General features: G+C 45.8%; 5 protein-coding genes across 5 annotated transcripts; all 5 read right to left on the reverse strand.

Annotated features, from left to right (window-relative positions):
- Nucleotides 1-1,361: 1,361 nt before the first annotated feature.
- Nucleotides 1,362-2,355, reverse strand: LY89DRAFT_726898 (SGNH hydrolase; the record flags this gene model as incomplete). The annotated part of the gene is made up of 3 exons (XM_018219101.1): nt 1,362-2,113; nt 2,170-2,266; nt 2,347-2,355. The coding sequence occupies 3 exons, from the start codon at nt 2,353-2,355 to the stop codon at nt 1,362-1,364; spliced, it is 858 nt and encodes a 285-aa protein (XP_018078198.1).
- An 890-nt stretch (nt 2,356-3,245) lies between these two features.
- On the reverse strand, nt 3,246-5,517 carry LY89DRAFT_679140 (uncharacterized protein). The gene is made up of 10 exons (XM_018213810.1): nt 5,302-5,517; nt 5,187-5,245; nt 4,994-5,135; nt 4,855-4,939; nt 4,530-4,793; nt 4,387-4,415; nt 4,229-4,333; nt 4,168-4,180; nt 3,730-4,104; nt 3,246-3,593 (listed from the first exon to the last, which is right to left on the reverse strand). The coding sequence occupies exons 1-10, from the start codon at nt 5,392-5,394 to the stop codon at nt 3,331-3,333; spliced, it is 1,428 nt and encodes a 475-aa protein (XP_018078199.1). The 5' UTR covers nt 5,395-5,517; the 3' UTR covers nt 3,246-3,330.
- A 1,787-nt stretch (nt 5,518-7,304) lies between these two features.
- On the reverse strand, nt 7,305-8,568 carry LY89DRAFT_776072 (uncharacterized protein). Its single transcript, XM_018222006.1, has 2 exons — nt 8,103-8,568; nt 7,305-8,045 (listed from the first exon to the last, which is right to left on the reverse strand). Exons 1-2 carry the CDS (start codon nt 8,516-8,518, stop codon nt 7,541-7,543), a joined length of 921 nt encoding a protein of 306 aa, XP_018078200.1. The 5' UTR covers nt 8,519-8,568; the 3' UTR covers nt 7,305-7,540.
- Nucleotides 8,569-9,309: 741 nt separating this feature from the next.
- Nucleotides 9,310-10,440, reverse strand: LY89DRAFT_744389 (uncharacterized protein; the record flags this gene model as incomplete). Its single annotated transcript, XM_018221034.1, has 8 exons — nt 9,310-9,427; nt 9,483-9,607; nt 9,658-9,686; nt 9,777-9,902; nt 9,952-9,983; nt 10,041-10,069; nt 10,118-10,270; nt 10,324-10,440. The coding sequence occupies 8 exons, from the start codon at nt 10,438-10,440 to the stop codon at nt 9,310-9,312; spliced, it is 729 nt and encodes a 242-aa protein (XP_018078201.1).
- Nucleotides 10,441-13,223: 2,783 nt separating this feature from the next.
- On the reverse strand, nt 13,224-15,004 carry LY89DRAFT_4513 (Isochorismatase hydrolase). The gene is made up of 11 exons (XM_018207612.1): nt 14,737-15,004; nt 14,543-14,691; nt 14,376-14,494; nt 14,305-14,332; nt 14,094-14,144; nt 13,891-14,046; nt 13,735-13,841; nt 13,658-13,687; nt 13,558-13,610; nt 13,478-13,509; nt 13,224-13,428 (listed from the first exon to the last, which is right to left on the reverse strand). Exons 1-11 carry the CDS (start codon nt 14,871-14,873, stop codon nt 13,379-13,381), a joined length of 912 nt encoding a protein of 303 aa, XP_018078202.1. The 5' UTR covers nt 14,874-15,004; the 3' UTR covers nt 13,224-13,378.
- Between the last annotated feature and the right edge of the window lie 536 nt (nt 15,005-15,540).

Consider the following 15,540-nt stretch of genomic DNA (forward strand, 5'->3'; position numbering starts at 1 on the left):
GCCGCAAAAATTAGCGCCGCTTGTGACCACCCGCTGCTTTCATCATCACTCAACAGAGGCAAACCACTACAATGGAAGCTATTTCGATATTTCACCACTCTTTCTCCATTTTCATGGACTGCAATTACATATAACAACAGTATTGTATCTTTCCAATCTCTGCTTTGATCTCACCGTCTGCAATTGTCTCCCAAGCTCTTGAAACAGCCTCCGGAGCCTCATATAGCTCCTGTGCACCTTCGGATCTATTTTTATACGATATCCTTTAATTTATTCCATATGTTCTCAATTCGAGAGATCCAGTGAGAATAGAGGCCAAAAGATAGCCTAGAGCCCGTAAGTAGCCATAAAAGCTGGTGGGGCTTTGGATACGTGCCCTGGTCCCCCGTCTAGGTAATTAAGGAGGTAGTTGAGGATCACTGGGACGGTGTAATCGCAATACAATTTTGATTTTATCGTCCCCCACTCCTTGTCTTAAAATAAACCAATCTCTTTGCCGTATGTCACTACTTATACAAGCCCTGAACATCCAGCCAATTCGTCTCAGCCACTTGCGCTGACTGTCCAATCTCCCTCGTACACCACTGTCTTCTGTGATAACCTGGCCGAACCCAGCTTTCATTACTCCAACAGATCTCGTCCCACAGTTCGTCTATCCAGTTCTTTTCCAGTTCTGCCCATGGAAGCCGGACTATCTGATTCGCGGCAGACGTAGATGGCTTATGCCCCCGCAGTAAACCTCCGTTTTAAATGCTGTGCGAGCAGCTTTCTCCCCACAGCTCCACCCAAGCTATCTGGGACCTCGTTCATTAGTATATCACGGAACAAGGAATTAAAGGTAGCCCAGTCGATAGGGTGCTTACGCTAAGGCTGGTAAGGAGGAGAGCATTAAACACGCGGTCTAGGCCTTCTAGCAGTGTTGCCCCCACTTTAGACCAACTGGCGTGGTTTTTACTTGAAGATCGTCCTTGGCTACCCTCGGCCGTTGGAAGGACTTACACTAAGGATAAGTTATTCACACCAAGCCTTGCTCCATGTTAGGTCTCCCGGTTGCCCACTACGAACTTAATTTGGCCCGAACGGCCTCCTTGTCTGGCGTATAGGATTCCGTCTCAGACGGCACTTTCCCTCCGAGATTAAACGATAGATCTCTTCTGCTTGCCCCCTGTACTGAGGCATGTTGTGCCTTAGCACCGTCTACTTTGTGCAGCGGAAGACGAACTGCTGGGCTATCTCCCGTGCCTGGCCACAGACGGGATATCTGATTCTGCTACTCTGACCTGTTTTGGGACACAGAATATGAGACATATTGGAATTATTGCATGACGACGAGTGACAAATGCCAAGCTGAATCACTAGAACTAGTGAGATGGATCTGCCCATGTCGCCTTCCAGTAACTTGGGAAGACCCAGCTTGGCGGCTCATAATTCTCCCCTGCCTTCTTCTCGTCTCTCCATTCCCTCCCAATCTCCTCAACCACCAATTTAGAAAACACCTTGTACGCCTCCCCGCTCATATGCAACCCATCGGGCAGCAACTTCTCAAGCCATCCCCTCATTCCGCTCTTCACGCTCCCCAGAATCCCATGCTCCGCCTTCCAATCTGGTGTCATGCTAATCGCGTTCTCCATCAGTGATGCAAATAAATCCACCAGTACCACCTTCTCGTCCGCCGCAGAAGCAATATCTCGCACAACTTGCGCATACGTGGCGGTATTTTCTGATGTGCGTGTCCCAGATTCCCAACCGCAGGCGAGGTCAAGCTCAGTAATGTGGATTTCGTCAATTGGGGGAGGGGTGCAGAGGAGGATGGTTGGATTATGTGCGCGGAGGGGCGGAAAGGAGATGATCGCTTCAAGATTTGCCTTATACTGAGGGAGGTTGACAGTCTGGCCTGTTGTGCCGGGAAGGCAGGCATCGTTCGATCCGAGGAGAATGAGCTTAGAAATTAGCTTAGGGTTGTTAAAGTAGATAGCGGGGCAAGTGGGATTCACAAAATAGTCGATCTTCGTGCAGGATGTTGAGGGAATGACATCCTGCAGAATACGAAGGCATTGGGAAGTATTATAGCCACTGAAGCCGCGATTGATGACGTCTAGTCTCCTGTTGCAATCTTTAAATCTCTCAATACCTCTCTTGGGACCCAGAGTAATGCATCATGGAACTCACGAGCTTGAACGGCAGAGTGGAAAACAAATCCATCTAGGTTGTCGGTGCAATGCTGGATGAGGGAATCTCCAAACAGAATTACTTGATGATACGGATTCTAACAGTCTGATCAGTACAGTCTGGGGACATTCAGAGACTTTTAGAAAAAAATTATATATATTATTAATATCAACTTACAGGGACCATTTTGTTAAATATGCAGTTCTAGTCGAATAACAAATTGGCGACTTGACGAGGCTGTGTGGTTGATGTCGAGGGTCACCACGAGAGAGCGTTTGCTCGTCGCCGCTTACACCGGTTGGTTTAAATTGTAGAGATCTACTAAAAGATCAACACGGCAAGACCCTGTGGGTAGAAGAATTCAAGGCTTTCGAGACAGCGTTCTCAATGGACAGGCAGTTTTAGCGTGTCCGACAAGAACTGTCCGTCTAGACTGGACATAGTTTTTAAATGTCCGTCATCTTATTGGACGGACACGGACATTGGCTCCAAATAATTGCTAATATCCGACTGCTCGTCTAAGAAGCTGAGTTTTGAGCCTTGAATAAGGTGGCCTGAGGTGGACGTGACTAAAGCCTGAAATTTAAGGTTGAAGTGTCAAAAATTTTAAAGCCTGAAGTTGAAAATATACTATTAATAGGGTAGTTTTTGTCTTGGCAGTCAAACCGTCTAGAACTGTCTAGAATCTTGATGGTGATGGACATTATTCCGGCCGGATCCGTACTAGTACGGGTAGTGATGGTTCAGGGCCAAAAACTGTCCGACCTACCCATTGAGAGCGCTGTTTCGAGACGCTGAGAACCTGGGGAGAGACATTTAATGTGACATTTTGGCGGAATACTCTTACTGTCACCTGTGACTTTTCGTGTCCGTCTGAGTCTTTATTTTTTGCACGTAAAGAAGCTACAGATGAGGACTGCTAGATGGCGGGTACGAGAGTGCTCGGGTACACTCTCGATGGTGGTTCCTTGCGCAAAAGAAGAGCATGCACAGTATTACTTTGTCTGAAAAAGAGGGTATATGAGTTAGGACTCGATTGGTTTTGGGTTTGATAAGCTAGTTTTAGGATTAAACTCTATATTTTACCTAAAGGAAGTCCAATCTTAAAAGCATGATAATCAACTTTCTGCCCAATTAAAGACTTTGAAAGTGGTCATCATATCAAATTCCAGAAGGATAGAAAGGCCCAGTTGTGGCCCCATCAGAAGACGCGCTTGCCTGCTGCGTCATCTCCCAACAGCCAACGGTAGCATGATCACCCTGCTCCAATCCCAAAACCTGGGGATTGTAATTGTAGATATCATCAAAGCACTCCGAAGACACACATCTCCCCAGCCCAGTCGAATATTCCGTGACTCCTGCACTATTCACGATCTTCATATACTGCGCATTTACCGACAATGGCACAGCACCATGCTGAAACCCTACAACGAACGGGAGTTAGCTTACCTTTTCTAGAATTTTTCTAGGCTGCATAGAACAGGCCCAGGAGCTGTGGGACATTTTACGACTCGCAGCGCAAGCCAGGATGGGAAACAAATAGGATTCTGGTTATCTTACCAGGTTTGCCAGTGATAGTGCCTCCGACTGCGCCGCCGTTACTAACAAACTGGATAGTGTAGCTAGCACCGTCTGATGGCAGGACGACGGCCCAGTTGATGTTATCTAACCCTACAGAGGCACCGTTCGGTGGACTGTAGAACCCGCCTAAGTCGTCGTCAGGGCATGTGGTGCTCTGCAAGATTGTCTTGTACCAGATTGCGCCGACTGGGTTTGCTGATGGTAGAAAGCTGGTCTGTAGGTTGCGAAAAGAGTTGATGAATTCTGTCAAGAGGGGCTGGATACCGGTGTGCGCAGCGCCACGTTGGCTAGCATAGGTATCTGGTTGGACATCCGAATTCTGTTCTGTCCAAAGATTCCCAATGTAGTGGCCCTCTGTCCAGATAATTGTATTAGTATTTGGTTGCAAGGGTATTCCGAGGAATAAAGGCTCTTCACCTGGTCCGTCATTCTAGGTTCTGTCAGATAGAAGAATTTAGAAAAGAGCTTGTGGACTTACCCATGTTATGATTTCCACGTATAGTGGGGCAGGATTCATTGCAAGAATGTTAGCCATCCGAATGGGAAGAGTCTGTTCGCCATGACGGTAAATATTTGTGCCATACTGTGACTCTTTAGTAACTGTTGGAAATGGGACCCGGAGGTTTTATAACATACCGCATCCTTATACTGGAGAAGACTCAGTCCTTTATAAGTTTTGTCAGAAGGTTAATATAGATATTTCCGAACACTTTTAGGAGACATCGATCCGAAATCGCGACCCGATCCATTCCCTTGAGCATAACAGAAGCATTACTCACCGATCATGTATGACTTCGAATGGGCCACAGCACCGTTCAAAACAGTTACGTCTAGGCTTACATCTCCATCATTAGTAGCGTCAACTTGTGGCCAAGACGATTCCCAGCTGAAGAGGCCGTCAACAAGTCCTCCCCAATAACTCCACCATCCATCAGAAGCAGTATAGTATCCATCAGTATTGTCAAAATCTGGCACGAAATAAACGTCATAAGCATCCCTGAAAGCTTGAATATCAGAAGCCTGGTAAGCAGCAGCGCTGAATGCTAAGGAGGAATATTAATTAGCAACCGAGGGCTGGTGGAGTTAATCTCAAGAAGCACATACTGCTGACAAGGGGTTTTCCATTATCCCCTGCGAACCAAGCGCCGCCACCAGCGTATGTATCGATGATATAGCCATAATCCGACAGCTGAATGCAGTAAGTAAGGCAAACTCATTTGCCAAGAGATTGGACAGAACTGACTGGCCCGCCCCCTTTTGCATCAAGGTCCATACTCAAAAAGAGTTTAAATCCGCTACTTTCCGCGTGGTTGAATAAGGAGGCGAGAGCTGGGGCGACATACGAAGCCGATGGATCTGCGACATTCAAGGCGAATGCGTCCAGACTGTAAAGTTCTTAGTGGTCTGTCGTAAACGGCAGGTTTCTGCGTTTTCACCCCATAGACATAGCATTTTCGATGTCTGTTTGAGCATCCTGATCGAAAACATTTCCAACCTGAAGGATCATTTCATTGGCATCTCTTGCATCTGTTACTAAGTAAGGTTTCATACCAAATAATGAGCGAAAACAGCTCTTGCATTTACAGCCGTGAAGACTGATGAAGATACTAGTAAAAGCTGTGGTAAAACAGCGGATGAACGCATGGCTAGGATTGCAAAATGTTCCTACTAAAACAGCTCGAAAAAGCCTGTTAGTAACACATGGAACGTCAGATCGACCACTGTTGAATGTAGAGATATAAATAATTTTGATAAAAAGATAAAAAAGCGAAAGGCACGATAATTTGGCCCTCAGTAATATTGCTGTAAGTGACGTTGCTCCTAAGTAACTTTCGCCAAGCTTTCTGCATGCAAACACACAAATCACCGAAAAAAGGCCGCTTTCTGCAGCGCTGATGCAATCCTACAACGCTAAGCTCCAAAATGAAGCACAAAAGTGAAGGATGACAGGTACTAGTATGAATACGAGACGGAGGAATTGTACCCTTCAATAGAAACTCTGCCCCGCTGGGGATGACCGACAGTTTACTTATGTCCAATATCACGGGGCACACTCACTCACCATGTTTAGAGGTCTGAAGCGAAGTCCAAGCTCGAACATTAATGGAAGAAAGTGCGAGAGTGCGACAAACTGGGGAACATAAGAGACTAGAACAGGGTTCACGTTTTAGTGCTTAGGCATGTAGCCTCAGAGGTCAGAATTCAAATATCGACCCCGCGGAAAATAGAGGGTTAAACCTCAGAATTCAGAGGTGTCAAAATCATGATCGATTAGCATATATGCATAAGGAGTCAATCCACAGATAATTGAGCTTTAGACGTCTTGTAATAAATAGCTATGAAGCTTCCGTCGTCGCTGGTGTGAATGCCATCGTTAGTGCTGTTGGTTCATTCCACTCCCAGTGTCCCAGCACCGAGCTTGTGTTCCTTGGGTATTCTCAGGTTTGTCATTCTTAGATCCATAGAACTATATGAACCCATCTCAGATGATGTAGGGCGGTCAAATCTTAAACGACGTAGTCTGCGGTCGCGGAGACAAGAATGAGGGGCTTTCGAGCACGGCCGTGCTTCTTTCTAGCTCCATTCTCACTCAAGTTAAAGCTGTGATTTTGATAGAGGGACCCTCGACATGTACTTGGGTTGTCATACAATATTGGGACTTCGAGCGCTGGAGGGTACGTCTTGCAACCATGTCCATCGCGTGAATGAATGTCAAGCTAACAATACATAACAAATTTAACGCTCGTCCAGTTGCATTCCAGTGCTCCGCGCCAGCAAGCTCCAGTTGTACTGTGATGCCTCGGATCCATACTGCAGCAACGGCAACTAAGTGTTTTGTTGCATGTCGCAATCTACTGCTAGGGTTGCTGCGGGGATCTGGTACTTTTACCATGTCCTGGAGTTTGTTTCTGAAGACGAACAATTAGTTGTTTTGTTGCACATCGCATTTTGCAGACGAGATTCCTGCGGGGATTGAGGGCTTTGAAATGTTGCAAAGTCTGGTTTTTGAGTAGAGACAATAAAATTAATCGTTTTGTTGCATATAGCATTTTGCCGAAATGTTGTTGAGGGGATTTGGTACTTTATTATTTCTCGAAAGTTAGGATGAAGGATAGACATTGACTTGATTTTTGTGACTCGTTGCCCAAAGTAGAATAAAGCGAGTCAATACCAAGCGGGGTATCTCTTGTATTTTGAAAGAAGGCCAGGGAGAGGAGTGTGGGTTTGTACTTAGATTGCGAGGTGTAAGCATTCCTTCGTGCTGTCAAATAGGTAGATTTCCAACACCTATGTGTTGGATCGTTGGTCCTGAGAGTATCTTCGACGGTGGATGAGGCAACCAACCAGGGCTATGGGAAGGAGTACGATCAACAAGCTTTGGCTTTCGTGAACAGCAAGCTCTCCCAAAGGAAGTTCGTGTTCATGAAAGAAAGCAGGACGTTTGCATTGGCTTGGTTGTTCAAATCGAGCACTTCTTTTCTTGTATGACCGGCGGGAACTCTTTGTGTGATGCGGACTACATATCACTGAGAACCACTTGCTGCAACTCTCTTGTATATATTTGAATCAAGCTACTTTCGAATAGTGTTCTGATTTTCTCCGGGCTGTTTGTTTTGCTCCACCGTGCTGGTCTTTGCTGGTATGTCATCTTACAGACAAGTAAATTCATGTCACCAAAAGGAAAGAGCTGTTATACACGAGAGGTTCGAGAACGATGAGATCGACTTTTTCCAACTGTACTAATGACCAAGCGATTCATTACCGCTATATCCTCAGACAACAACTAAATTCACCAAACAGGGTTGATGCCTCTCCGTGTCAAGTTGAACAGAGCACCTTCTGTCACGGGCTGGCGATTTTCGAAACGATCCCAAGAAGAAATATCAACCCACGGTACGTTCATCTCAAACACCCTCAACCGCTTCTTGATTTTCCCAAGCGGCGACAATATTTCCCTCTCGAAAAGACAGAGACATTGCATACCATCCCACTCAGGGAACCCGGGGTCCTGCAGGAAGACATTTAGCTCCATCAAGTTGTCCATTGCTGCTATGATGCTCCAAACATGTGGCCATTGGGCTTCTACGCCGTCGACCCAGATGATCGTGAAGCGGGGGGCTTGGTGATCATATGGGTCGCCGCCGACACGTAGAATGGAATTCAGGTCGAAGGTCAAAGATGTGATCTGACTCAAGGAAATAGGGTTGATGGCGTGGGCAAATGCGAGGAAATCGTTGTGGTTTTGGAACTGGAATGTATTTTGGGTGTAGATACTCGTGATTGCTTCAGCATATCTGCCAACAACAAATTATTATCATAGTAGAGGATCGAGTACTGAAGATCAAACTTACATTTGGCGACAAGTCTGCAATAGGCTCGTTGATCCGTTGTTAGACCGTTCTCGCGATGGTCGAGGTTTGTGGTAATTTTCTGGAATCTTGAGAACCGTCTTGTGTCCTGTGACGAGACCATATATCTGTTCACGGATCTCCAATGGTAGACGGAAGAACCCCGTTGGCACTCCATGGTCGTGAGCCTTCCAAGTCAACGAAGATGAAGGTGGGTTGACGAGATTCGAAAGTGACCTGTAGATAGTTTGGGGAGTTTCTGATAGAAGGGAAAGGGTCTCTTGGGGAATAGAGCGGGTGGGCTTTGATTTTTCGAGGGCGGCTAGCAGTGCTGAAGGAATGCCAATTGACTTTGCTCGAGTTTCTACTCCCGCCCTATCCTGGGCTTTCTGTTCTAACTCCATGGCAGTCAATGGCATTTCGCTGTGCGAGGTGGTCGACAATAGTTGGATGCAAAAGGACGAAGGTGTTGTTGAAGTTGATCTTATCGGCGACGTTTGGCGGAAGCCTGGTGAGGCTGTGCCACTGCGCCAAGTCCACATCCCCGCATTTCTACCATGTCAGACTAGGCAGACGGGAACTTTTCTTTCTGATACGTGCATATCGACTGTATGAAGCCGTGTGTGGTCTGAGACTACCGAAGTGATAATCAATCATAATGAAGGTTCAGACCGGCTCCGATCATAGCTCCTAAGTTAGTTCTTAGCAGGGAGTCATGTCTATTCGGACTTCGCCTGGTTGAGGATATCTTGTTTTGCAGAGCCTTCGCAAAGCTCTCAGCCTCAGTTTGACCAAAGCTTCACGTCTTTGCTCTCAAAATCTCTCAGTTCCTGGAAATGTATGTACTGTTCACGATTTTGATATTCTTTTCGTGTTGTACACTCCCTCAATGTCACTCAAAATGCTCGATTACCCCGCATTTACCCCGCTATAGCTCAAAGAACCTCAACACACATATTGTTACGAAGGTACGCATGGAATGGACAATCATTGCTTTGCATTTCAATAAAAAAGCTTCAGTGTTGTAAAATCATGTAGATAAAAATGTTTGGCACGTCCTCGAGTCCATAATAACTGGTGCCCGCCATTTTTTCCTGGTGTCCTTTCCAACTATCTCAAGAGCACTTGGCAACAACCTGTAGCTGCGAAGGCTATGCTCAACTCGACAGATATCATTCCTTCGAAGTCTTTTCTCCATAGGGTGCGTTATTCAGTTGTGTGATACAAACACCACCTCTCCAATATAGCAAGTCGTTGTGTTGAAATCCGCATTGTAAGTAGCAACTGGAGGGGTCCGCGTCCATTGGAACTTATTGTCTGCTCCTTGCCTAGAAAGTCATCAGTATCTCATCGTACTATAGTTGCATCAGAGGAGTGACTTACCAAACCTCCCAGTCGCCAGTACACCAACTTGTAGTCGTAGTCTGAGACTCAATAATAATGTTGCTCCAAACAATCTGTCCCCAATCCCAAACTCCCTTACCTTGAAGTTCGATTATGACTTCGGCCTATTGTTGTCACTTATGATGGTTCCATTCAGGAGAGTAGAATGACTCACTTTTTGCATAGGATTGAAGTTATTGACAGCTATGCAAAAGAACATATATCAGCAACTGTTCGTATCCGAAATTATCAACTTGCCATAAACATTATCAAAATGCCCATCAGTGATCAAACCACCTCCCATCGGCGTCTCTCCCGCAGCATGGCCAACTTCACCAGGTTGAAGCGCCCAGTTGTCATACCAGTTCTGAGACATGGCGTTCCAGCGGAAATTCGTCGTTAAGGTATCTCCTGGGTAGACTGCTAGCTATCAATCATAAGGCTCTTCGTTCTCCGTGCTTAAACTTACCTCGTCTCTGGGTGGCAAGATTCGTAGCAGGTCTATGCAATCATGTTAGTCTCCGCAATCATTTGAAGCTGCTTGAAAGCCAAACATACGTGCAACACCAATACGGCAACAAATACCACTACGCGAACCAATCAGCACTCCCACCACCTCGCAAGAATTCACTCACCTCCCCCGGTCCACCACCCTGATTCGTAATAACTTGCTGGTAAAGCACATTCTCAGACTGGGGCGCAGGTTGTAGTCCGGGCCAGAAAGCTTGGATCTGCGACGCCATCAAGGGGTTGGTGGATGTATTTGGAATCAGGACTGTGATGTCAAACTATAGTTTGTTTGGTAAGCTGCGAGGTTGAAAGGAAGGGGAGAGCTAAGAACCTTGAGGATGGGGCCTGGGGTTGGGATTTCGAAGCCGTAGAAGGAGCTATTTGCGGCGTGGACGAGGTGAAACAGATATGTGGTGAAAAGGAGGGAAAGGTGGGAGAGTGGATTCATGGTGGATGTTGGGTGCTTAGGCTGGTAGTGAGCCAGTGGTTGGTGCTGAAGGAATGGCTGGTATCAACTAGAATTTCAAGTTTGTCTTTGAAGGAGTGCTTTTGGACTTAATCTTTGGTTGCAAAAAGAGGACAGAACTTATGAATAAGACATGGGGCTCTTTCAAAGGATGTGTATTGGCTAGTGAATGTTTTCATGCATTCACAGCTGAAGCTTCACCTGAGAGCTATATTGTTGGTTATTCACCAACGGACACCAAACTTCATTCTGCCACTCCCTAATAGGTCTAGGTTGATTTCTAAATTGAGTGACTCTTACTTCTTTTGTCCGTAGTACGCGATACTCAAAGGAATGACTTACCGTTTGCGTAGCATAGGTCACCATTTTTGTTGTTTATGATCATGCTGGGAACTTCTTTGGGGGCTCAACATCGCAGCCTTTGTGAGAGTGAGATATGAAATTAAAAAAAAGTCTCGCGTGTGAAAGCTCGCCAAAGCATATTTGCACTATATCTCGTAAGCTACAGTATGTTTCAAAACACACTTTTCAGGCGATGGCGAACCCCTAAGCGAATTATTTCAGGCCCTAATTATAGCGCATTCAGGGCGCGGGTTGCTGAAAGTTTAGCGAAGATGGATTCCTCGGGCTTAGGAAAGTGTGTTTGCCGCATTTTACACCTCTACAATGAGGTGAATCTTGAAAACAACTGATCTAGATCTACCTTTCTCAGAATTCAAAGGAAATATGAGTGAATGAAAGACCGTGCTCAGCCTTAATCCACGCTAACGACTTCTCCCAGGTATATAAACTCTTCAACTGACCTAACGCTTTTGGGAAATCATCATCTTGAAAGTTACATACCGCCCTGTCAGAGACTGTGTGGTAAAACTAAGTTGCCGCCTTGTATCAAAAGAAGGTTGGGTGCTTGGGATGACCGCATTTGCAGGGCCAGGATCCAAGGAGGAGTTGCTTGGTAAGAAGTTAAAACTCACGTTGATGGTCTCTTCTTGCTGTCAACAAACATTTTTCACTGTCAACATATTTAGTTATGTCACGAAGTGATAACACTCAATGCCAACTTAAGATCTAGCTCCTCTTCATAACACATGTCACATTGCTGGAGGGAACAATTTGAAAATATCCATAAAGAACTTTAAAGCTGCGCTTATTGAGATACAAGTCAGTGACTCTCGCTGATTCAGTCTGGAAGTTTTGTTAATCCGCCAAATCCGAGCATTCAATCACTTCAACGCCCCCTACTACTCAAGCATTGACTTCTCCCCTCAAACTTCCTCTATCGTCTCGCTCTCAGCCATGCCCCTCATATACAATGCTCGCAATGAAGCAACTCGTTGTATTGGCCGCAGCATTCACAGTAGCCACAGGTGTTGTCCGATTCCAAATGAGACTATCCCATCCTTGTCTGAGCGAAAATTAGTTGACACTCGCTGCAAGATTGCGAAGATCCCAGTGAAGATACTCACTCCACTGCCCAATTCCCAGTACACCAATCGGTCTCTTGTGTCTGAGCTTCGATGAGGATGTCTTTCCAGTAAACAGTTCCCCAGTCCCATTGTTCACCTTCTTGTGTCTCGACGTAGAGCATTGCCTGTAGGATTCTTAGCGTCTCGCTATAGTTACAAGTGTCGAAGGACATACATGCGGGTGATTCGTGGTGGAGCTACTTGGAGCTATCAAGGAATGTTCAGATTAGTCGCTCGCAGCATAATCTGATGGGCTAGTGGCTTACAATAGAGCTGATCAAAAGGACCTAATATCAAACCACTGGCCAGTGTCACTTCACCTGCCGCGTGTCCTGCTTCTCCAGGATTGATAATCCAGTTATCATACCAAGTCTGGGAGAGGTCGTGCCAACGGTATTGAACCGTGATCTCATCACCAGGGTAGACTTCACACATTAGCTTGACCGCTCTGTCTACCATACACTGAGTTATAAGTACCGTGTCTGGGAGGGACCTGGTATTCTGCTGGTCTTGGCAAAAATCACCAGTCAGCTGTGTTCCCGAATCCCAAATGAAGAGACTTACTGGCAGCAGAAATATGGCACCATTATCCACTACTGGATGTTAACTTCCAGATCTCTAAAATGTCTGCCAGATGACTTACCTGGGGGTCATCATTTGCAATAACATGTTGCATCAATTCTGGGACATTTTGGATCCCGGGCCACATGGCGCCAACGTTGTTATCTTTGGCATTCCATACGGGCTGGTCGGGTGTTCGTGGGACGATAATAGTCGAGTCGAACTGTATTCACATTAGCATGTGTATGACAGGAGGATGACGGTACAGACTTTGAAGATTGGAGCTTGCGGTTGGATCGATACGCCCCAGAAGTAGGTTCCGTTGGTGAAGGTCGCAGCTTGGGCTGAGTGAAAAGCATAGCATGCAAGAATCCAGAGAAGGGATTGAGACCAGATCATATCGGGAGCTTTGAAGATATTGCGAATGTTTGTTTTGGGCGCTGGCGCAAGGGGAGAAGGTCAAGAATCGAAGAATAAGAAGATTAGGAGGAGTTAATGGGCTAGAAATCATGGAATAAACAATCTTCTGTTGGCTTCATTCCCTTGGATGAGTCCAGTGTTATTCTCTGGATATTCACCTGTTGTAATGTATATCTCCCGACAGCTTAGAGCTTGTAAGAACTTATGAGCATAGGTAAACATGAGTTCTTGGGCTATTCTCGGCATCACGATATGAAGAAACGAAGCGGAGGTCTCCGAGGGAGTTTTGAAAGAATGAATCATGGAAGGAAGAAGAATGGGAGAGCAGACCTCGCCACATGTCAACTGTAGCAAGTGAAGCATATTGTATTTATCTTCAGTCATTAATGAAATGAGATCTAGAATTTTGAGATCCCATTGTCAAATAATTCTTTTCACGACCCGTATGCCGTCAAGCTCGCTCGGTCCATGAATCAGCTAAGGGCTGGCAAAACCATCGTCGAGTTGGACAGAAACCCGTCCACTGTAAAGGATATTAGGTTGAAGTTCATTTTACACAGAAGCTCACTTACGATTGGCATTATAGGTGACCATCTGAGTGGCGCTGAAGAGATTTTAGCAAGAGGCAGAGATGAAGCTTCAGATAACTCACTAGTATGGACTTGTCGTTGCTGAAATATCCCCAACATACACGACGTCAAAGCCCTATGGACATGTGAGCAGGAGCGCATATCAAACAGGGGTGGGCTTGCCTTGTAATATGCATCGAGAAATGTTCCCCACTACAACAAGTCAGCACCAGAAATGGGCAAGAGGGAGTGACACATACCACACACTGATCGGCATTGACACCGCCAAAGAACAGGGTTGTGATTTCGTTTTCTTGTAGATAGAGCCCAAGCGGTGTCTGCGCACCCCATAAGCCGGAGAGGCGATCTTCATCTTTAGTCAGAATCGAGCATAGCTCACGATAAAAGAGGCTTACTTTTGTTGAAGTACAAGTCAGTTCCACTTGCCACTCCTTCGACTTGTAAATCATATAGCGGGCCATAGGGCCGCGCATTCCATGACCCTCGCATCAATTTCAATCCGGCTGAAATGTTTGTCCCAGGAACAATGCCCATATCAGTACCGAACGTTGCTAAAATTGGTAAGTTGTCATTCATGAGAGCAACAAAGCTAGCTTACTTGTCGAAGAGTGGTTATTGGAAAAGCCGTCGAGGAAAGCAGGTGGAATGGCTATTGATGAATCAGTATACACTTTTAAAGGAGATTAAAGAGCCGAGGGGTTCATCCGAGGAGTTGAGACGCAATCTCTTATGATGAGCGGTTCTCGAGGATGATCACGAAGATCTCGGCTCCTGGAATAAATATAAAGCAAGGCAGGATTTTGACTTACTCAAGAGGTCATAATTGTCAAGGCCCCACTTTCTCAATTAGAGGAGCAACAGCATACAATCCAGAACTCACATTCGTCCACAACACTTTCATACCCGCCTTCCGAAACCCTTGGATCATGTTGACAGTCGCATTGACAACACCTCTTCCAGCTGTGGCTTTTGGACTCAGACCAGGATGCAGAAAGAAATCTAGGAGAAGTCAACGCAAATTTCAAGAAAACAGAAAGGCACACCCACTCTGCATGTCGATGATAACCAATGCCGAACGAGACGCTTCTACGGTAATTGTACTTCTGCTGCCGCTACAAGGGATCGTGTATGTGGTAGGAGCCGGCTCTCGAGCCGATCTCGTGAGATCCCACAGGCCAGAGGCTGTTTGAACCCAACTTGACTTGTCAATAAGTGCCGCTGTAACAGGAATGGTGCTTTACTAGTTATAATAATTACCAAGTAAAGACGAGTTGGTAGATAAGCCTCCAACCACAGCAGTATATGTTCCTTCTGTGAATTGGGCACTTGCTGGCGCAGCGGTGGCAAAGAACCATTGAATGAAATATTTCACATGCATTTTGCAAGCAATCGAGAGTAATCAAAGAAGAATTAGAGATCGGAGACCAAAGCATTTGTTTGGGCATTGTATGTGCGAAATGTAGCCTAGATATATATATATCTATCGAGAAGTGGGATGAAGTTGGCCGACCCTGGCCGATATAAGCTTTGTTGATATATGTGGGGTAATTGTAAGCAGTGAGGTTAAATACAACCTATGATAATTCCCGGATATGAAGGATGCAAGGGCACGGATAGACCTATCCGCAAGGCACCCCGATCATGATGTATCTGTATTTATGTCGAGATAAGAAGTGGAAGAAGATCGGCGTTGGTGACATACATTTGCCAATGAGGAAGGAGGTAGGTACACCAATCACGTGTTGGATCTACCAATATGTTTCGATTACTTCATCGTGTGAGCAACTTCATGACCGATCATTTGTCTTACGGGTAACTTTAGAGAAGTTTGTGCTGTCCATTGATGCTCTTGATTTTCTCACCCATCAAGCAAGATCTTTCAAAAGCCTCTCTATTTGTCTCCTGCATGTTGCCTCTTCTTGTGGTCCACGATATTTCCTTCCTTCCGGCTGTTCATTCTGGCACAGTTGTAGAGATCCCCGCGTAGCATCAGCATCTTCATAGTCAGATTCTCTCTTTCGGTATCGTCTTCCTATCTCGTTGGT

The sequence above is a fragment of the Mollisia scopiformis genome (genome assembly GCF_001500285.1).
Source record: "Mollisia scopiformis unplaced genomic scaffold LY89scaffold_1, whole genome shotgun sequence".
NCBI classification, from domain to species: Eukaryota; Fungi; Ascomycota; class Leotiomycetes; order Helotiales; family Mollisiaceae; genus Mollisia; species Mollisia scopiformis.